This window comes from Desmodus rotundus, chromosome 6 (genome assembly GCF_022682495.2).
Source record: "Desmodus rotundus isolate HL8 chromosome 6, HLdesRot8A.1, whole genome shotgun sequence".
Taxonomy (NCBI): Eukaryota; Metazoa; Chordata; class Mammalia; order Chiroptera; family Phyllostomidae; genus Desmodus; species Desmodus rotundus.
Genome location: NC_071392.1, coordinates 144,286,025 through 144,305,473, shown reverse-complemented (window position 1 = coordinate 144,305,473; position 19,449 = coordinate 144,286,025). Strand labels below are relative to the sequence as shown.

The following is a 19,449-nucleotide window of genomic DNA, read 5'->3' as shown; positions in this document are numbered from 1 at the left end:
TGTCTTCCCATCCTTTCTAACCTCTCCCCGTTTACATATTCATGTGCTGTTCATTACACGGATTCAGAATGGATCGTCAGTCAGTTGCACAGAAAAAACAAGGAGCCCCACTAATCAACACGAAGTCAAAGGCTTACCTTAGCTCCTTGAAGGGGTCTGCCCTGACGTTAGGGGTCTCTATGGATTTAGGGAATACGGTGCCCTCTGCTCCTGTAAACAAAAGAAAAAAGCAAACAGAGGTTGGCGACTGTTGGATGTGTCACCTGGTGGCACAATCAGCTAAAAGCAGTGAATCCTTTATGCAAACCAATCCACACATATTTTGTCATTGGTTTTAGGGCTCCATAATAGGGAAGCATTGAATCAACTCATGCAAACAGCCTTTGAAAAAACAAGGAACTTCTTTTGAAAGTATTCCTGCTGAGATCAGAGTGAGGCCGGGAGGCAAATTCCATGTTGGCTTAAAAAAAGAGAAAGAGAAAGATGCCTAGAAATGACTCTGGCTTCTCATAAACTTGTAACAGTCTCCCAACTGGAACTGTCTGAAGACACAGCAGCTGAAGCCCTCTTAATACTGCATTTGGGTGCAGCTCCCACGACACTCGACAGCTAGGCAGAGGTAGAAATGGAGATGGTAGAAAGCAGTGGCAAGGCTGTAGGATATGCGCCTAGTGACAACTAAGCAGAAGTAAATAAAGTTTGACACTATTTCCTTGAAAAGTTAAACACAACAGTGTGCGAGATCATTTGAAGTTCAGTGCTTTTACACTTTGAGTATTAACATTGATTCAACCCAGTCCAGACATTTACGGGGTTGACTTTGCTATAAGCTTTTATCTTCACAACTTGTCAACTCCGGCTAAATCTTTCTCACCATAAAGATTGTGATTCTTTGATTTGTCTGCTCCCAAAGTGTTTTCAAATCATTTAAGCCTCAGTTTATCACAGACAATTGCACTGGATTTAGTTTTTCAATTAAACTTAGCGAGGCAATATCCTGTACTTTGATGTAAAAGGTGTTTATTTTTATACATTTGGTACAGTTCTTTGATGCTGTGAGGGGGGGCAGAATAATATCTTGCATTCACGGGTAAATTTCTAGAATCCTCTTGCCTTGTTATAATGTCTAAAAATCTCCTCCATTAACCATTGTTATTGTAAATCTAGATTTATCCTGACATACTGATGAGTCTAGGAAGATGAACTGGCTTCTTTACCTTTGTAGCATCTTTAGAAATAGCTAATCTTTCTGTTATGAGTAAAAGGTTATTGCAAGTAAAATTAAAAAATGATACCTTGACTTCACATTGTACATAAGCGTTGAAAGAATATCCCGGTGGACAGTAACTATTATTCTAAGTGAACATTTTGTATGACTGTTACAAGCTAGGTAGCATGATACATATTTCATACACAGAGGCTCATGTTATCTCCTTCAGGACCCCAATACATGGACAGCTGCAGGAGGCACAGAGACATTTAGTGCGAGGGCATCGGAGACCTTGCCCTACCTGCAGACAGTTCCACTGTTCAGGGCCCCAAACCACATCATTTCAAGCATCTCTGAATGTACCCACTGCCCATGAAAATGTAACCTTTTTAATGTAAAATTTTTAGGATGTTCATTGTTTTATTATGCACACATTGTTTATTTTGCTCTTGTGGTTTAAACTTGATCGTATTCCTTATAATTGTGGTGGATCATCTTATGAGTCTACCTGACTGGATCCGAGGCTGCCCAGAGTTTTGGCTGACCGTTACTTCTGGTTTCCAGATGGGATTAGCATCTGAACTGCTGGACCCCACAAAGCTGTTCGCCCCTCCAATGTGAGCAGCACCATCCTACCTGTTGCTGGATTGAATGGAACAAAAAGGTGGAGGAAGGAAGAGTTTGGCCCTTCCCGCCTGACTGCTTGAGCTGCGACATCTGTCTTCTGCTCTCACCGCTCCTCGGTCTCAGGCGCCAGGCCTGGGCTGGACTCTACATCACCAGCTCCCCCAGTTCTCAGGCATTTGGACTCAGCCTTCACTATGCGACCGGCCCTTCTAGCTCTCCAACTACAGGCAGCAGACTGGGGGGCTTCTCAATTCGGTAATTGTGTGAGCCAATTTCTCGTACTAATTCTTCCTCTGTATACATCTTACTGGCTCTGCTTCTCCGGAGAACCCTGACTAATACAATTCCTGAGTAAGAATGGTTGGATTATAGCTGACAGGGTAGTTTTTGTCACATGCGCATGGAGTTCGGGTGTGCACAGTATATATTCCCCATTGCCTACATTTTTGTGATCCTTTGAACCACCAGAGGCCAAAGGCACTGTGGCGGCTGCCCCGTGGATGAGAAGGGGCCTGCAGAAGTCACAGGACAGTGAGTGACACACTGGGACGTGGCTCTGGGCTATGTGACACCCAAGAGCATGCCCTCAGCCACCCTTCAGTACCAACTCCCATCTGCTACTGCAATCCACCTGTCACTACCGCAGTTAACAGGGACGACTTCCCTTTGACATTCTTGGAGATACTTTGTTGTTAGTCATTTGAACCTTATTTAAAAAATACAATTAAAAGGAGCAATTACATATCTCACTAAGGCAAGGACAGTTATTTCTGTTTATTTATATTGTCTGTCCTCTTTAGTCCCAACTCAAATCTCCCCTCGCTCTACCCAGAATTCTATGAAAATGTCCCTATAAAGAGCATTACTGCTTTTCAAATCGGCCACGATGGTCTGACCTACCCGTGTGGCAATTAGTCCCGTCCAGGGACACCTTTGTTATTTGAACTGTTACTAGAATGCTGTCAAGCTTAATGTTTTACCTGTCTCATCCCCACTCCAATCATCCTTTCACAAGGCCTTTGTGGCTGAAGAATATTTATTTTGCAACTCTTGACTATGCCAAGTATATGCATGCCATGGAATACATATTACATTTATTCTGACCAATTATCCAAAAATGAGGGATGACATGTTCTTATGCGAAATGAATCTCAAAAGCCTGGGGCACTTTCTTTATCCAACCCAGACTCTGTGCCGAGCCTGTTTCTTCATTTGTCAGGTCCAATGACAAACCTTCATCTGCGACCTTCCTTCTTACAGAGGGCCATACCACGCTCCCAAAGGAGTGACTGGACTGCAGCTGGGGGCCCTCGGCTCTGCCACCCCTCGGAAGCAATGCCAAGGGGAGAAAAAAGATCCAATAAAGCAACCCAGCATGTTACAGCTGCTTACTCCATGTCTGTGGAAAGAGCATGGTCTCCTCTGAGCATCCAGCCTTGGGTCCTCAGCTTTCTGTGACCACATCTGCTGTGCTCCTGGCTGGGAATGTGCCCTGTTCTCTGTCATATCCCCATTGTCCAGCACAGAGAAGGCATTCAACAGATGTCTGTAGAATGAGCACACAACTCGTTTGGCACTGAACACATACTACCTGGGACTTTTATTTTCCTTGCAGGCATTCATTTAATCTCTTCAACTAGATCTTGAGCTCTGTGAGGCCAGGGACAAGATCAAGGTAGAATACAGGCAGATTTGACTGTAGGTTCCCAAGGCTTCTACTGGACCCATTTACAGTTGTTACCGCCATTTCTATGGGAGTACTAAGTTACTGTTATAAATAAATAAATGCATTACATTTTAAATACATGTCTGAAATCAGAATCTAACATATTTTAATTGTATCTTTAAAATAAAAGAGCATGCTAATAAAAAATGCTATGGGGCTAAATACATATTGCTCTAAAGTAGAACATCACTAAAGAAGGCTTGTGGTCTCTTTCTTAGACCAAAGAACCTGCTTATCTTATAGTACGAGGACTAGGCTAAAAACACGTGGGGCCCATGGTCGCACGGCCAGTGAGTGCTAGAGCTGAGAGTCACATCTAACTAACAAACCCACTGTTAGCCACGGAACCCTAGTGCCTTGCTTTCTCAGTTCCAGGCCACTGAGGCACTTACTAAATGGCAAATCAGCAGACACCAGAGGGACAGGGCTCTGACAGGTAGAGGAGGTGGGTGATTGACAGGCTCCGGATAGGAAATGGAAATGAAGGGTGAGAGGCTCTCGCTGTCCTAGTGCCCATTGTCCAACCAGATGCCCTTTGATTTTTTCTTTGCTGGACTTTGGACAGGCAAAGACATGTCCCGTACATACCGAAGGACAGGCACATGGATGACTTCTCAGGGAAAGGTGTCAAAATCTCTCATGAGCCAAGTGACCTTGGGCATGAAACACCACCTCTCTGGTGCTCAGTTTCCTTCACTAAAACAAGAGAGATTGATACTACCCTCATCTCTAGGGGTCCTGAATGAGATCTCTGGCACGTAGCAATCAGCAGATGATAAGTTAATAAAATAATGTTACTAGTACCAAAATGTTTATGAACGCGAATCACTCCTTCTCTTTCCAGGTCCTCTACAACTCTTTAAAAAAATGACATTTTTAAAGCACTTACTATGCAGTAGAAAGTACTGACACTGTTTTCATTTGATCATTGGAATAACCCTATGAGATAGGGGCTGTCAATATCTGTTATCATGAATGTGGAATCTGAGACTCAGAGCAGTCAGGAAATGCCCCTATGGTCACAGAGCAAAGAGGGGGGTGTCCAGGACTTGAACGCTAGTATTTCAGCTCTGGAAAGGATGCCCTAATATTACAGCTCTGGAACGGATGCCCTTGACCACTCTGCCACACTGTCTTTTTCAGCAGATTAAGTTACTCTCTACTTGCTCATCTTTTTATGAAATATGGACACATACCAAAATGTTTATACCCTCCAGTAATACTTGCTACACCCCCCATCACCGCCCTTCTAAAAACAATCTCCATGTACAATGAGATGAGTTAATGATACTTTTCAAAGAGCCCATTTCTTTCCAAGTGCTATCAGGTTCCTGATTTTTACACCATTTTTCACTTTCCCAGAAGCTGCGGAGTGAACAACTATCCATCAGAATGAATTCCCCCCATCCCATCCTCTAGCCATTCTTGGATAATAAATTATTCTCAATTTTATTATTTCAAAAGGTTTCTATCAAAGCCATACCTACTGATTCCTTCTTTTGACACAATATAATTTACTAGCAATAAATGTTCATAAACAGTTTGAGTGAAAAATCCATAAAGCCATTTCAGTTTTATTTTAAGTTCCATTTAATGTCCCTCAGAAGTGATTTCATCAATGTGTTTCCATTAGCTAGTTCTCTGCCCAATAACTTAATTCCACACAATCAATCAGGAACTTATAAAGCCCGTGACAGGGTCTATCTAAAGGGCTTTGAATCACCACAAAGAGCAGCTCAGTGGCTTTGCTTCCCCTAGTCGCACAGGCAGGGGGTAAACTCTGAAAAAAAAAAAAAATCTCAAATGCACTTCATTGCCATAGTAACACAAAAGCCAGCCTCTCCTCTCTGGGAAGTGTACTCAAGTTTGAAGCTGAGTTTGGTCATGCTTGCCCCTCGAAGTGTCCTGGATGCCAGGAGACCTGAAAGCTAGTTCTCTCTGCAGTGCTCAGCAAGTCGGATAACCCCTCTGGCCCTCCATTTTCCTGATTTCCTATAAAATGATGGTTGGGATGAGAGGTATCAGAGCTACATTGCTTTTTTCCCCAGATGTAAAATGTCGTAAGGCAACAATCTAATCAAAAGAGATGATTGTCTTTAGTCACCTCCATTCCCTACCAGGAAAACAGAGGAGCCTGGGAGTATCAAAGGAAATCACTAAAAACCTTCCCAGTGTTTTAGGAAGAAGCAAGTAAAAGCACACAGGTTTTTGTACACTTTGAACTTCATTTAATTAGTGGGCATAATCACCAGAAAATAAACCTCGTAAGAGACGAAATGGCAGAGAGCAAACTCTAGTGTAGATGAAACTAACTATAAAAGCAAGAACCACAAAAAACTTGTTCATAACGCTTTAAAACTTCAAAGATGGACGTGGGGAATTCAATTTTATAAAAAATAGTAAACACTGAAGTGCCTGAACTTGTGCGTGTTAAAAATAGTCATGAACTAAATACTGAAAGAAAAATTTACATCTGCAGAATCTGGTACAGGAAAATTGGACTTCAGAGAAATTGGACACAAAAGAAAAAGTTACAAGGGTAGAAGTTATAATCAGTAAAAATTGGAGACAGAAAAATTTATAATGAATCAAACCTTTGTTGGACATGTGGAAGAATAATGATTTGAAGACAAACTTCTAAAAAGTTCAGAAATTAGTTTAAGTGTGCTGTTTAGAAAGCTAAGGAATTAAACTAGCTTAATGGAGTTCTCTCCGGTAAATTCTTTCTTGATGTACATTCATTAATATTGGCAAAATTATGATCAATGCTTTTGTATGAAAGAACACAGACTAAAAATCATCTGTGTGTTTCAATGGTGGGGCCGAAGTGTTCGATAAGCTTCAAGCACAGAGTTAAAATATCTGATGACCAATGTTTGAAGTCAAAACGTCTGAAGTTTTCTAACTCATGTTGCTTGGGTAGATATAACCAGTGTGGCAACCCTTGATAACAACCGCATGTTACTTAGTAAGATAAGCATGCATTTCTATACCAATATTAAATTATAGATAGAGAAAAGATGTCAATCTAAAACATGGTGATAAGAAAGTAGGAGAGGGAATGATTTGATTTCCTGAAATGTCAGAGAACTGAGAAACCAAAGGTCTGGTTTTCAGTGCGGATTTTGCATAAGCTCATTATGTGACTTTTGGCAGTTTGCCTTCCGTTCTTATTTCTCCGCTCTTTATACAATAAAGTTGGGGTGGGAACTAGATACTCTGTTAGGCCCCCAGCCCTGCTCTCTCAGAGTTCTCCAAAGGACCTGGCTGGATGGCCAGGAGAGGACATGGTAGGATCGACAGAGCCAACATCAATTTATGTAAGAAACATGTGTCCAGCAGGGGGCTCCAGAGGGGAGCCAGAGGGATAGGGAGCTCCCAATCCAGCACACTGAAGTTTTCTCTGACAGTTCACATAACTAGTTTAAATGATGAGTAATAATCTCACAAGTAAAAATATCCATTAGTCACAGATGGTGATTAAAACTTGAAAGGAAAATCAAAGATGTCTTTGCAAGTATAAAACTTGGGGTCATAACCTGGTCTGGCCGGTAAGTTTCCAGGAAAAAGCGAAGGGTTGCTGCCGCTTGTTCAGTAATTAGGAACACAGTAGCTGAGAGTAGGAGGCGGCCGTAGAAAACAGGGCAGAGGTGACAGGGTTGGGAAGTTACAGTTAAAGATCAGTGCGGCCAGACCATGTTTATCAAGGGCAAGCAGTATGGTGCGACAATTTAGGTAGGTCCTATCATAGGCTCTGTACGTTTCTGATTGATTGTGTGGAATTTAGTTATCGGGCAGAGAACTAGCTCATGGAAACACATTGACAAAGTTGGCCCAAATGACACAAAGCCTTGTAGGCCACAGCACAGGTCTTAAGCAGGGATCTGACTTAAGCAAACTGGCATTTTTCAAAGATCACTGGTGTTGCATGTTACAGTCTGCATGTGTGTGTCCCTTTAAAATTCATATGTTGGAACTCTAACCTTCAACAGAACCCAAACATGCTGGCACCCTGCCTCCAGCCTCCAGACTGTGAGAAATACATTTCTGGTGTTTAAACCACCCAGTGAATGGTATACTGTTACAGCAGCCTGAGCTGAGACACTGCAGCGTGGAAAAGAAAAGAGCGCGAGGGTAAGTAAGGCGTGGTGGGGGGAGAGATGGTGATAGGTCGGACTAGAGAACTGGCCGTGGGGGTGGAGAAGAGTGGCTGCTTTAGAAAATGTCTAAGAGGACACCCACTGGGACCGGGGAAGTGCTGGGCAAGAGGGAGACGAAAGGAAGACCACAGGGCCCATGGGAAGAGCTGAAATTGGTGTCAAAGCCAAATGATTAATGCTCAAAGCCAGCTGTGCCCATGGCAACCTTAAACTTCAATAAAATCCTGCTTTTTTTTTTAATATTTGGTATTTCAGTTGCAATTGAAATTGCCCTTAATAAAAGAAGCTGCTCTGAATCCACCTATATTTTTCTTATGAAGGTGCAGGCGACATGACAAAGAACATTTAAATTAAGTCTCCTGTAGTATATATAAGCAGTATATATTTTTTAAAACTATGAATAATGTAGTAATCCCTTGAATAATAAACATTGTTTCTGTGCAAGATAATTTTCTGGTTACTCCAAAGGTTTAGCTAACTAAATACATGCTCATATATCTCCCTCCCACTGTTTAAAAATCTTTCTGAGATACATGAGATACTGTTTTTGCCTCTGTGAATGCCAGCTAGAGAACATGGCTACGTCTTGATATTTAAATATTACTTAATGTCGGAGATTATTCTCCTGCACGCCAGTCTCCACAGCACGCTATCCATGGTAGGTAAGAACGCGTGAATTGTGGAAGAGCTGATCGCAGGAAGTTCCTCAGAAAGAGTGGTTTCTATATTTAGTTCCTAACATCGACTTCTGACTTTCTCCTAATAGTAATGTGCAGTAGAAAATTCTTTTTAAAAAATTAATTTATGTATTACATTTTTATTGCATTTTTCCATTATCCTGTAGCCCCCATGCGCTCTTCCACCTCCACCCACCCTCCTTTCCCCTGCAATCACCACACTGTTGTTCGTGTCCGAGTCCTCTCTCTTTTTTTCTTTTGCTTGGTCCCTCCAATCCGCCCCTCACTGCCCCAGAGCTGTCAATGAGCAACATTTCATATTTTAAATGTAAAAAACCCTAAAACAATTTATAGTCTGTATTTTTTTCGCATTTTATATAATCTAAGGACTTTTTCAAGTTTGTAGTTTTCATAAATATTTTTAAAGAATGACATAGTTCAAAAGAAAAAGAAGATAAAAAATATGAACAGTAAAATGACAACTCACAACTATCAACAAATGAACCTAAAAGAAAACAAAAACAACAAAAACGAAACCTAAGCAAACACCCAGAACAGGAACAGAATCAGAGAAATGGACATCACATGGAGGGATTTCAGTGGGGAGGGGTGGGGAGGAATAGGGGGGAAAGGTACAGGGAAGAAGAAGCATGGTTAGTAGGCATAAGGTAGATGGGGAGAGATAAAAATGGTATGGGAAACAGAGGACTCGAAGAACTTACATGTGCAACCCATGGACATGAACTTAGGGGCAGGGGTGATGCTGGAGGACTGAGGGCAGGGCGGAGAAGGGATAAATGGGGAAAATTTAGGAAAACTGTAATAGCATATTCAATAAAAAAATACTTAAAAAAATATGTTGAAGTACATCATGCAAGTAAAAACTTCTTTTTAAGGAAGCGAGTTGGGTTACGTTTAGCCAAGGATTTAAAATGAAATGAGTATCGGCGAAGTTGCGGAGTTTCCACCCATTCCAGGATTAAGCGCTCTGACAGCGGCTGTCAGCTTGGAAAAGCTTCCCAGAACTGAACAAGAGACAGAGGCCAGCCAGCGACTTTGAGTGGAAAAAGTCTCTTGAAGTATTTAATCCCATTCTGTCTCTGTGCCTGCTCGTGGTATTTAACAATTTGCTAAAGCAAAACATTTGTAGTCATTACAAGTTGTTTCCAGGATACGTACCAAATATTTTCTTTTTAGGAATTAGGACAGATTCTCCTAACCTAAAAGTAAAGATAATTCATTCGACAAATATTTAGGGAGGGCCGACTCCATAAACGGCTTTGTGGGGAAAATGGAACTTTCCTTTTTATAGGATCACAAGTTCATTAAAAAATTGAAAAATTTATCAAGTCCATAGCCATTTAAAATATTGTAACGTTCTTTGTAAATACTTAATACTTACCTACTATGTGCACAGCACCGTGCTAAGGCAGTATCCAGTGTGAAGAGCTGTTCTGTGCCGTTAGGGAGTTTTTTAATAGCTAGATAAATAGATTTAGAGAGCACGCTTAAATTGATTTTTAATAACAATTATTACAAATTGCCCATTCTCAATGGGGGTGGTGTGGCTGAGACTACAGAATTGGTTCTTGAGGGGGCAGCAAAATAAATCTTGTTCTATTCATGTCTAAAGCACAGATATACAGATAGTATATAAATAGACACATAGCTCTGTGATATTAAAATTTCATTAGAGGGGAATAATTGAAAAAGAATGTGAGCCCTGGCTGGTGTGGCTCAGTGGATTAAGTGCCGGCCTTAGAACCAAAAGGTTGCTGGTTCGATGCCCAGTCAGGGCACACACCTGAGTCCCCAGTAGGGGGTTCGAGAGGCAACTGATTGTTTCTCTCTCATGTCAATGTTTCTTTCCCTTTTTCTCCTTCCCTTCCCTCTCTCTAAAAATAAATAAATAAAATCTTTAAAAAAACAGTGTGAAATAGTGGGCAAGTTATTTAGGGTCTTCTAGACTCAGTTTCCAGCTTTGTGGGATGGGGATAGTAACACTTCTCTCATAAAGCTATTATGAGGATTAGAGAATTTATACCTTATATATGTGTGTGTGTACATATATGTATGTGTGCTTGGTACATCAAAGTGCTCAACAAAGGATAGATATTATTTATTATAATTAAACCGATGGTGTTGATCATAATGATAGAAGACCAGAAAGACAAAAGAATATTATTGAATAGCTGAATGTTAACAAGAGAAGAATAAAATAAGACATGTTTCCTTTTAATTTAGCTGAATTAGCCATACCATCAAGGTGCACATGTTAAATGCTTGTGTAGCATGCGAAACTGCAGAGCAATTTAAGATTCGCGTATAAGAATATTCAGGCAAGACATGAAGAGACAAGTAGTTTAATTAAACAAACTCTACTCCAGAAACCAACAGACCAGAACTCATGCTCGCTGTATCATTAAGCCCAAACAGGAAGAAATAAAAGGAATCAACCAAGCAGCACGCAACCTCATTTAAGTTTCTTATGACTACATTACTTCTGATAGTAAATAAAACCACACAGTAACACAAATAATTTCAACTCATCGGTCATGTATAACATTAATGGGACAGGCAGCGCTGAGATAGGATGGTCTATGAACAGCCATCCTAATACGAGCATCAGCAACAAGCCGAGAAGGCTGCTCGACCTCAACAGCTGATCTGCACACCAGGGAGACTCCTTGGTTCTCAAAGATAACGAACACACAGTGTGTCCCACGAATGAGATGAAAGTGGCCCTCCACCCACACTCCCCTCCAGGTCTCTGGGGAACAGGTGGCCGGAATCAGAGAGCCCAGGAGGGAGTGAATATGGACAATGAAAACAGGTTAAGGAGAGCAAGGGTTCTGCCCAGCCTTCTGCAAGGGAGCGCGGGCCACATGGGAGCCCTGAACACGCCACTCCCTGAACCAGGACCTCAGCTCTCAAGGGTCACTCAGCGTGAGAGCAATCAAGACTCAGAGTCAGTGGACAATGTGGGTGAGACGGCAGACAACACGTGTGTGATTTTTTGGGTTTCTGGTCATTGAACAAGGAGCAGAACACTTTGTTCCTGTGGCTAAGCAGGTGGGGGGCGATGTCTTTCTATGGAGAGGGAAATTGAAACGTTAATTGAGGACCATGGAGAAGCACTGTCTAAAAAATAATTGGAGGAACTTACCAAGTCACGGAGACATAGGTGGCGATGACTTTGAACAGTGAGAACCAGCAAGTGGAAATCTTAATCAAAGTGGTGAATGTCTCAAAGCATTAAAACACTGAAATGGTTTAATTTCAGAATACAACCTTGTTATGAAAGCAAGCCTCAGAATGAATACTTCACAGGTGACTGAACAGGTCCTTTTGATGATATGATTTTTACCTCATCCACTGACGTTATCCCTGGTACGGCCCGTAAGTTACTCATCAACATTCATTTTCCCTGCCAATAAAGCAACAGTACTGTTCATGAGAGCCAAGTAGCCAACTACACAGTCACTTTCCCAGACTCGCTGGAAGCTAGGGGTGACCACACGACATGATTGTGTCTGATGAGACGCAGGTAGAAGTCTACGGGAGGGGGCACTGGGCAAACTTGTACATCCTAACGGGAAGGTGCACGTGTGGCTGGTTCCTCTTCTCTCTTCCTGCCTGAGTGTCCACATACTACACGGAGCTGTACCTGCCATCTTCTGACCATGAGACAAAGGCCAAGAAAATTTCAGGTGTGCTGACCGTACGCCACTAAGCCGCTAGCAACTGTCTCTCAAGTGACTTCTTACGGGAGAAAAACAGGTCTCTCTATATAATTTGCTTAAGCCAGGCTTGTGGGAATTTTGTTCCTTAGCCTAAGGTCCTCTACCATTCTCCCCAAGACCAAGGAGAAAGGAGCACACGGACCCTTTAAGAGGCTCGTACCCATCACCTAGAACTTTTCTGCCACACGCCAGATGACCACAAGTTGAAAATCACTCTTCCTGTCCCTTTATACTATACCGAAGTGTCTTTTTATTGATTGCTGAATACGGCTGGGTTTTCCCACTTTCCAGACTTTGCGTATGATGTCCTCAGTTGGAAAGTTCTTTTCTTTCCTTTTCAGTGCACCAAATCCTTGAAGGCCCAGCTCAAATGCCCCCTCCATAGCGAAGTCTCGCCGCAGTCATCCCTAACCGCTGCTTCCAGCGTGCTTCCGGGACACTTAACTGCTATCCTGGGCGAGCGCTCGTCTCATTCTGTCTTGTGAGATGGTCACTGAGCGTGTTCTCCCTTCGCTATCACGTGAGATCCTTCAAGTCAAGGGCCACGTCATGGGCGTTTCCGTGCTTTGCTAGACAAGGGGCTAGACCCAAACTTAGATGTTTTGCGTTTAATTTCACATAAGCAGGAAAAGCTTCCGAATGAAAAAGAAGCTTCTGGAGGGGAGAAGTGTGAGCTGGTCAGCAGCAGCTGTGCTATACTCTGATAGCCTTGTAATTGTTTTGTCCAGGACAGTAAATGGTTAAGCTATAGCGCTGCGGTCTGTGGTCTCGGCGGGACAGCCTCCTAACCGCAAGCTCTCCCGTCATCTCTCCAGTTTACTGCAGTCAGCGCAACACCCTGGAGCCCACGTGGGAGTGGGTTCTCGTCTGGTTTACAACCTTGATAAATTCTCTTGCCTACAACAGAAAGGCCAAGTTTTTAACGAGATATGATCAGGTTTAACCCAGCTCTCCAGCTTCGCTTGTGGCTTGATCATTTTTTACAGTATTATGTTTGTTCCCTCCCTATTTGTGTCTCCACTTCAAGCAAATAGCCAGGCCCTTTGAATAGTCTTGATGTTTGTTTGTTTCCATAAAGCAACATACGTTCTTTGTGGGGTATTAAGTTTATGGGTTTTGACAAATACATAGAGTCATGTACCTACCACCACGAGTAAACAGCGCAATTTTATTGCCTTGAAAGTTCCAAGTATCATGCGGTCCCCTAAGCCCTGGCTCCCACTGTGCCAGGCCCTGTCCACAGTGCTGCCTTTGCCAGAAGCCTGTATGGACAGAATCACTCAGTGCAGAGCTCTTGGTTTTGTTTCTTCGACTGAGCAACATGCACCTCAGTTTCATGATGGAAGGTCTCCAGCGGATGAAACGCAGAGCAGTCCAAAGTCAACAGCTACCCCTGCCCGCTGTAAAAGCCCTAACCCTATGGAGGGTGTGTTGGCTCTCCTCCAGGGGCAGGAAAGAGAACAGTACCTTGGAAGGAAGCCCAGGAGAGGGGCAGATTTTGCCCCTGGTTTAGAAGAATTGAGAGAGCTAAGGTCCTTTGAGGACCACAATCCTCCCTAGGGAAGTGTCATGCTCACAGAGGACACAGCTGTGTCATGCCTTAGAAGGCAGGACCCTTGTCACAGGGCCCCGCAGCCATGGCAAATACTCCGAGGTCCTCTCTGTAACATGGAAGCTGAGAGTCCACATACCTTGATGACCACACAGGCTGGGAAATGAAGGCATCGGAAGTGACCCTTACGGACCAAGGATCCACAGGCTTGCCCATGTTATCTTGGCAACACAAACGCTTCCTTGATTCTCAGGCAACCCAGTGATGACGGCGACAGAACCTCCTGCCAGACTAATGTGGCCCCTCAGAGTCACATTTGGGGAATAAAAGTCATAGGAACAGCTGACATCTATTAAGTGCTTACTATTTGCCAGGCATTTTTCTAAGCATTTCACAAGCACTAACTCATTTAGTTCTCACCACACCCCTGTAGGGTATACATGATTATCTCCCAGTTTTTAGATGACAAAACTGAAGCCCAGAAAGCTTTCACAGAGAGTGTGTGTGGGAGCCAGGATCTGGACCCAGGCGAATCTGGCCAAGGAGCTCACGCTCCTAACCCCGTGCTGAGCAATGTGCTGTTCCTCCCACCACCGCGAGTCTGGGAGCAGGAGCCATGTCAGAGAACCCCCTCCTCCAGGAGAAGACCACCGGGAGCATTAAAGATGGGCCATGCCCACACATGCTCCTCGCAGTGGCTTCTCCGCTGAAGGCCAGCTGCGGGGCTGTGTGAATCGCCACCTGGACGGCCCGACTCTAACTTGAGAATTGAAACTACACAGCACAGAGGGCAGTGTCGATGAGCGACAGGAACGAGACAATGACAACGGACACGTGCTGAGAATCATGCTAAGTGATTTTACAGACCCAGTCCCTTCATCCTCGTGAAAACCCTGTGAGCTGAGAAATATGAGGCTTGGACAGGAGAAGAAATAACTGCTGTTACAGAGCTTGTTGGTCACAGACCTGGGATAAGGATCCAGACAAAGTGATTCCCCAGTTCACAGCTTTAACGCCGGAACATAAACCTGGGGCTGGCTGGCGGTCATGGTGAAGTAGCACCTCAATGAGAAAATGACAGCAGAGCAGAAAAAAAAAGAGGCCACGTGGCCCCTGAGCAGCAGAGGGAAAACGCCTGTGTTCTAGGAGTTTCCCTCTGCAGATCCCATCATACCAGGCCGACTGCAGATTAGCAGCCTTCGTGAGCTTGGCCGTGTGGAAGAGGAACCACTCGTGGGCAGGCCTTCCGTGCATGGAGGCAGAGGCTCTCCAGTCCCCTTACTTCGCTACATTCAGCTCAGCCATGGCGACTGTCACAGTCCCAACCTCCCATTGCGCTCGGCCTCTGACATTTCATAACAGGCATCAAACTCCAGCTTGGTACTCAACTACGGTTAGAGACTCTAGCTACAGAGAAAAGATACGACTAAAAAAACAAAAAAGGTTTATTTTCAGTTGTGTTCTTCATCGTTGTAAATCTTTGAGACTCAGTAAGAAGCAAAGTTGGAAGAAAGAACTTCAAAATGAGATGTCACAGCCGCAGGTGTGACAAAGGGGCAAAGGGAAGAAGGCTGTCCAGTGGCAATGTCTTTGCCTGTTGAACATTCCCTCGCTCTCCTTTCCACACTAGACCCAGGGCTTGCTTTGGGGAAACCCACTGGGGCTGAGAACCACATGTCCATTCCCCACACCCCACAGACATACAGCAGGGAACGTGACTCTGGCTGGCCAATCAGAATATCCAGTTCCCCAGAAACAGTGTTTACTCCCAGAGCATGTGACCTGAGCGTGGCCAATCAGTTATTTTCAAGGACTGCTGTGGCTGTCCAGACAAGGGTGTCCCTGTCTCTCTCCTTCTGGGATAGTGTCCACTAAGGATCTGCCTGAAGGAAACCTGTGTCAGGGCAGAGGGGTTAAAAGCACCAACGTTTGCTGGATCTGGAATTTTCAATTAAATGAGTGACCAAGTTCCCATCTTTACATTTTTTTTCTCTTAGCCCGATTACTTTTGCTTTCTGTCACGTACAATTGGAAGCACTCTGAATAATGCATAATTTCCCTTGTGGGCTGGAGGAGTCTACCTCCTGACTGTCTGCCTCTGCCACTCCCTGTCTCTAAAGCCAGGAGCACTGTTCTCTGAAGCCTACAAGTAAGTCTGTCTTCTGAGACAGATCATCATTCCTATGCAACTCTGCTTAAGACAGCTGCTTGGTACAAAAGGGAAATCCACAAGGCAACAGAGCCAGTCAATTTCACTACCAGAGGAGAGCAGTGAGAGCCAGTGTGCTCAGAAGTGTTCTTCTGGTCTGAATATCTGTAAGACACCTTTGAGGGCATTTAGCATCTCTCTCTCTCTCTCTCTCATATCACCCCTCTCCCCCATTCAACAAGCCAGGGCCAAGAACAGTTTGGGAGGTTTTTATAGCTTTTTCCTATACCTGGTGCCAAAGTCACACAGTAAGGAAAAACGGTGGCTATGAGGTCTGAATTATTCAGCACCAAAGAATATGTTCTTAGATATTGAACTGATTATCTTTTAAAGAAAAAAAAAAAGGCAACTGTCAAAACCCAAATCTGCCGAGCTTTATAGCTCGATTTGGATATTTGCTAAGTGTATCAGGCGCTGCTTTGTCAATCCAAGTGACAGTTAATCGATACTAATTTGATGCCAGTTGATTCTTCCCTTTCCCTAAACAGGATTAAGGTATACTAGCTATGAATATATTTTATCCCAGGCTGTACATCCATATGCTTTAATATAAATGCATTAGCAACTCTACTTTAAATGGAATACACTGTGTATACAAGGAAATAAAGATGAATTACCAGGTTGTCCTGAAAAATGTCTTTCTAATCCATTACAAAAATGTTGTAGCTTTCAAGGCAGTAGTGAGTAGATCAACCATTTCCCATTATTTAAAATTTGATCTATATCTCAGTCTCTGGGGGGACCAATTAAGTTAATGCTCAGAATATCTTATGAACATACCGCCGTTCTTGGGCTAGGGCAGGTGGATTTTTCATTTATATTTTCCTGTTTGTTACGTTGTTTATACCTTGTTTCCCCCTTCAGTCAATATGTCTTTAGTGCCTGCTATGCATTAGGAAGTGCCCTAGGTACCACAGATATGATGGGGAACAATAGTGTAACATCAACAGACCCACAATTTGCCCTAATATTTTCCAACTGGCCCACAGCCGCCTGGGCCAATACACACCTAGAGCCACGCCTTCCTATCCCGGACCGTCTCAGCCCGCTCATACACACAGAGCTGGGCTGACGCAACAATGAAAACCCGTGAATATCACTTCTCAGTTGAAGGGGGTTTTCATACATACATTTTAATTCTCATACATACCTATATGAAGGGTGCAGGGGAGAAGCGCCCAGGTGACTCATTCAAGGTAGAGCATCTAGCAAGCGCAGGACTATGCCCTACATACTATACCCAATGGGCTATGATGGAATCTGCCTCACAAGTTGTTGTGAAGCTTCAGTGAGTGAACACAGGCCCTCAGGACAGGGCCTGGCACACAGAAAGAGTGCGCTAAATGTCAACTGCGATGACGACAGTTTCATTCAGCAACAGACATAATCCACTGTCAATCTTTCTGCCCACCCATGTGTGGGGCCCTGCCCCGGTCCATGCATTTCCCATCCATCTATCACCCGTTGGCTGGGCACTACAAAAGATGCCTGAGATTCGGTGTGGAGCAAGCCCATGCTTTCATACTTCTCACGGTCTAGGGAAAGGTTTTCAGTCTTTGGAACTTGTATTTGCTATCAGACTTCACAGACTGAATGATGAAAAAGCAGCAGAACCGTAGCCCAGACCAGGGATTGGCAGACTACACCTGTGTGGCAAATCCATCCCACCACCTGTTTTTGTAAATAAAGTTTTATTAGAACACAGCCATACCGTTTGATCACATAGTGTCTGTGGCTGCTTTCCCACTGCAATGGCAGAGTTGACAGTTGTGATGGAGACTCTGTGGTCCACAAACCAAAAACACTTACTCTCCGGCTCTTTATCTGAAAAGGAGCCCTGGCCCGGATTGTTACAGCTTTGCGTTCTCTTAGCTGTTCTACCTTATCTCATCCCTTGGAATTTTAGAAATGGAAGGTGATGGTTTGCCTGAATGGGTAGTTAAGACTTTTTTCTTTTTTAAATATTATTTGGCACGACAATTTTACATAAAAATTCCTTGAACTGTTGGCTTGTAGCAATGTTCAAGATTCTATCAAGAACAAAGATCGACTCTAACCTCAATACAGCACCTTCCTGCATTATGTTACTCAATCATTGTAGCGATATACAAGTCAGACACTGTTACTATCTCTGTGTGCAGATGAGAAAGCCAAGGTTCTATGAGAGGTAATTAATTTTTAAAATGATAACAGTGAATTTATTGAGATTTGAGTATATCTTGGGAACTGTGGTAGGCTTTACACGGGCTGTCTTACTTAATTCCCATGGCGACTACCTAGGAAGCAGAGCTAACAGTCCTCACCCCCCCATGTGCACCGACGGCTCAGCAAGGTTGCTGCCTTGCTCATGACCCCGTCTCAAGTACGTGGCGATTCAGGCCTCGGTCTTGAATCCTGAAGGGTAGAAGATGACCCCCACTGAAGCCTGTCCTGTGGTTCTTTCCCAAGGACATCTACCTCCCGCTCTGTCTCCCTGTGAATCAAACTGGTGTCTGAATGCAGCTTTCTGAGTACGTAAGCCCCTTGGGAATATTCCAGTTGTCTCCGTTCTGTGGTTTGATGACTAGAATGGTGCAAGGAGAAGACCAGGCTGTCACGATGATGCCGTCTGCTCAAATGGGATCAGCTTTAAGCTCTCAAGGATGCTTGACCCCAACTCTTTCTTTACCATCTCTTATTTGTAAAATGAACTCTAGTCCAATTTCTAATCAGTCATGGAAGATAACTATTGGAACTCCTACACACGAAGAAATTTATTCTCTAAATCAGGGCCCCAACCTCCGGGTCACAGACTGGTACAGTTAGGAACCAGGCCACACAGCAGGAAGTGAGCTTGAATGTAATGCACTTGAATCATCCCAAAACCATCCCCCACCCCGTTTGTGGGAAAACTCTTCCATGAAACCAGTCCCTGGTGCCAAAAATGTTGGGGACCGCTGCTCTAAATGAGAAGTTACCAATGGGTTGCTGCAGTTGGCTAAAGACATCCCCAAGAGATACTCTTTACCTTACCCTTGTGAAGTACCTCCATACCCTGCATTCTGTTAACTGAACAAGCCACTTATGACTCGTCACTTCATCTGTGGAGGCGATGAAATACATAGAGCAAATCTGGGTTCCACCCTTTACCAAGCAGTGACACAGCTTTAGTTTATGGTACTGTACACACTAGAACCTGGGTCTTTTCCCTCACTGCCTAGTTTTTTCTACGACACGTGAGAGAATACCTTAATATTGTTAATATGTTCAAACACTGGGGCTCTCATCTTGGACTTCCCGCCAAACTTACTGTTCTGGGCTTAGTTTCTCTCTCTATAAAATGGGCACAATCCACTGGCCAACATATGGCTCAGGTTTATCATGAAGACCAAATCAGAGGTGAATGAGCCTTTTAACCTGTACAGCAAAATGCAAATGCTAGTGAGCAGTGGTGCTACTCTGGAAATCTCCCTGGATCAAATAAAGACTGCCTCTGTACCTTTAAAAAGTGCCCCCTTTACAGGCAGGTCCCTTTAAGGAAAGGTTAGTAAACTAAATATGATTAA

The 19,449-nt window shown here is 43.7% G+C and overlaps 1 protein-coding gene across 4 annotated transcripts in view; it reads right to left on the bottom strand.

Moving 5' to 3' along the window:
• SGCD (sarcoglycan delta) overlaps positions 1–19,449 on the bottom strand; it is a 775,801-nt gene that overhangs the window by 88,201 nt on the left and 668,151 nt on the right. For all 4 annotated transcript variants that reach the window (XM_045185073.3, XM_045185075.3, XM_045185074.2 and 1 more), the window contains one exon: positions 138–210. In XM_045185073.3, the coding sequence (XP_045041008.2) occupies positions 138–210 (73 nt within the window). The remainder of the gene's footprint in view (positions 1–137; positions 211–19,449) is intronic.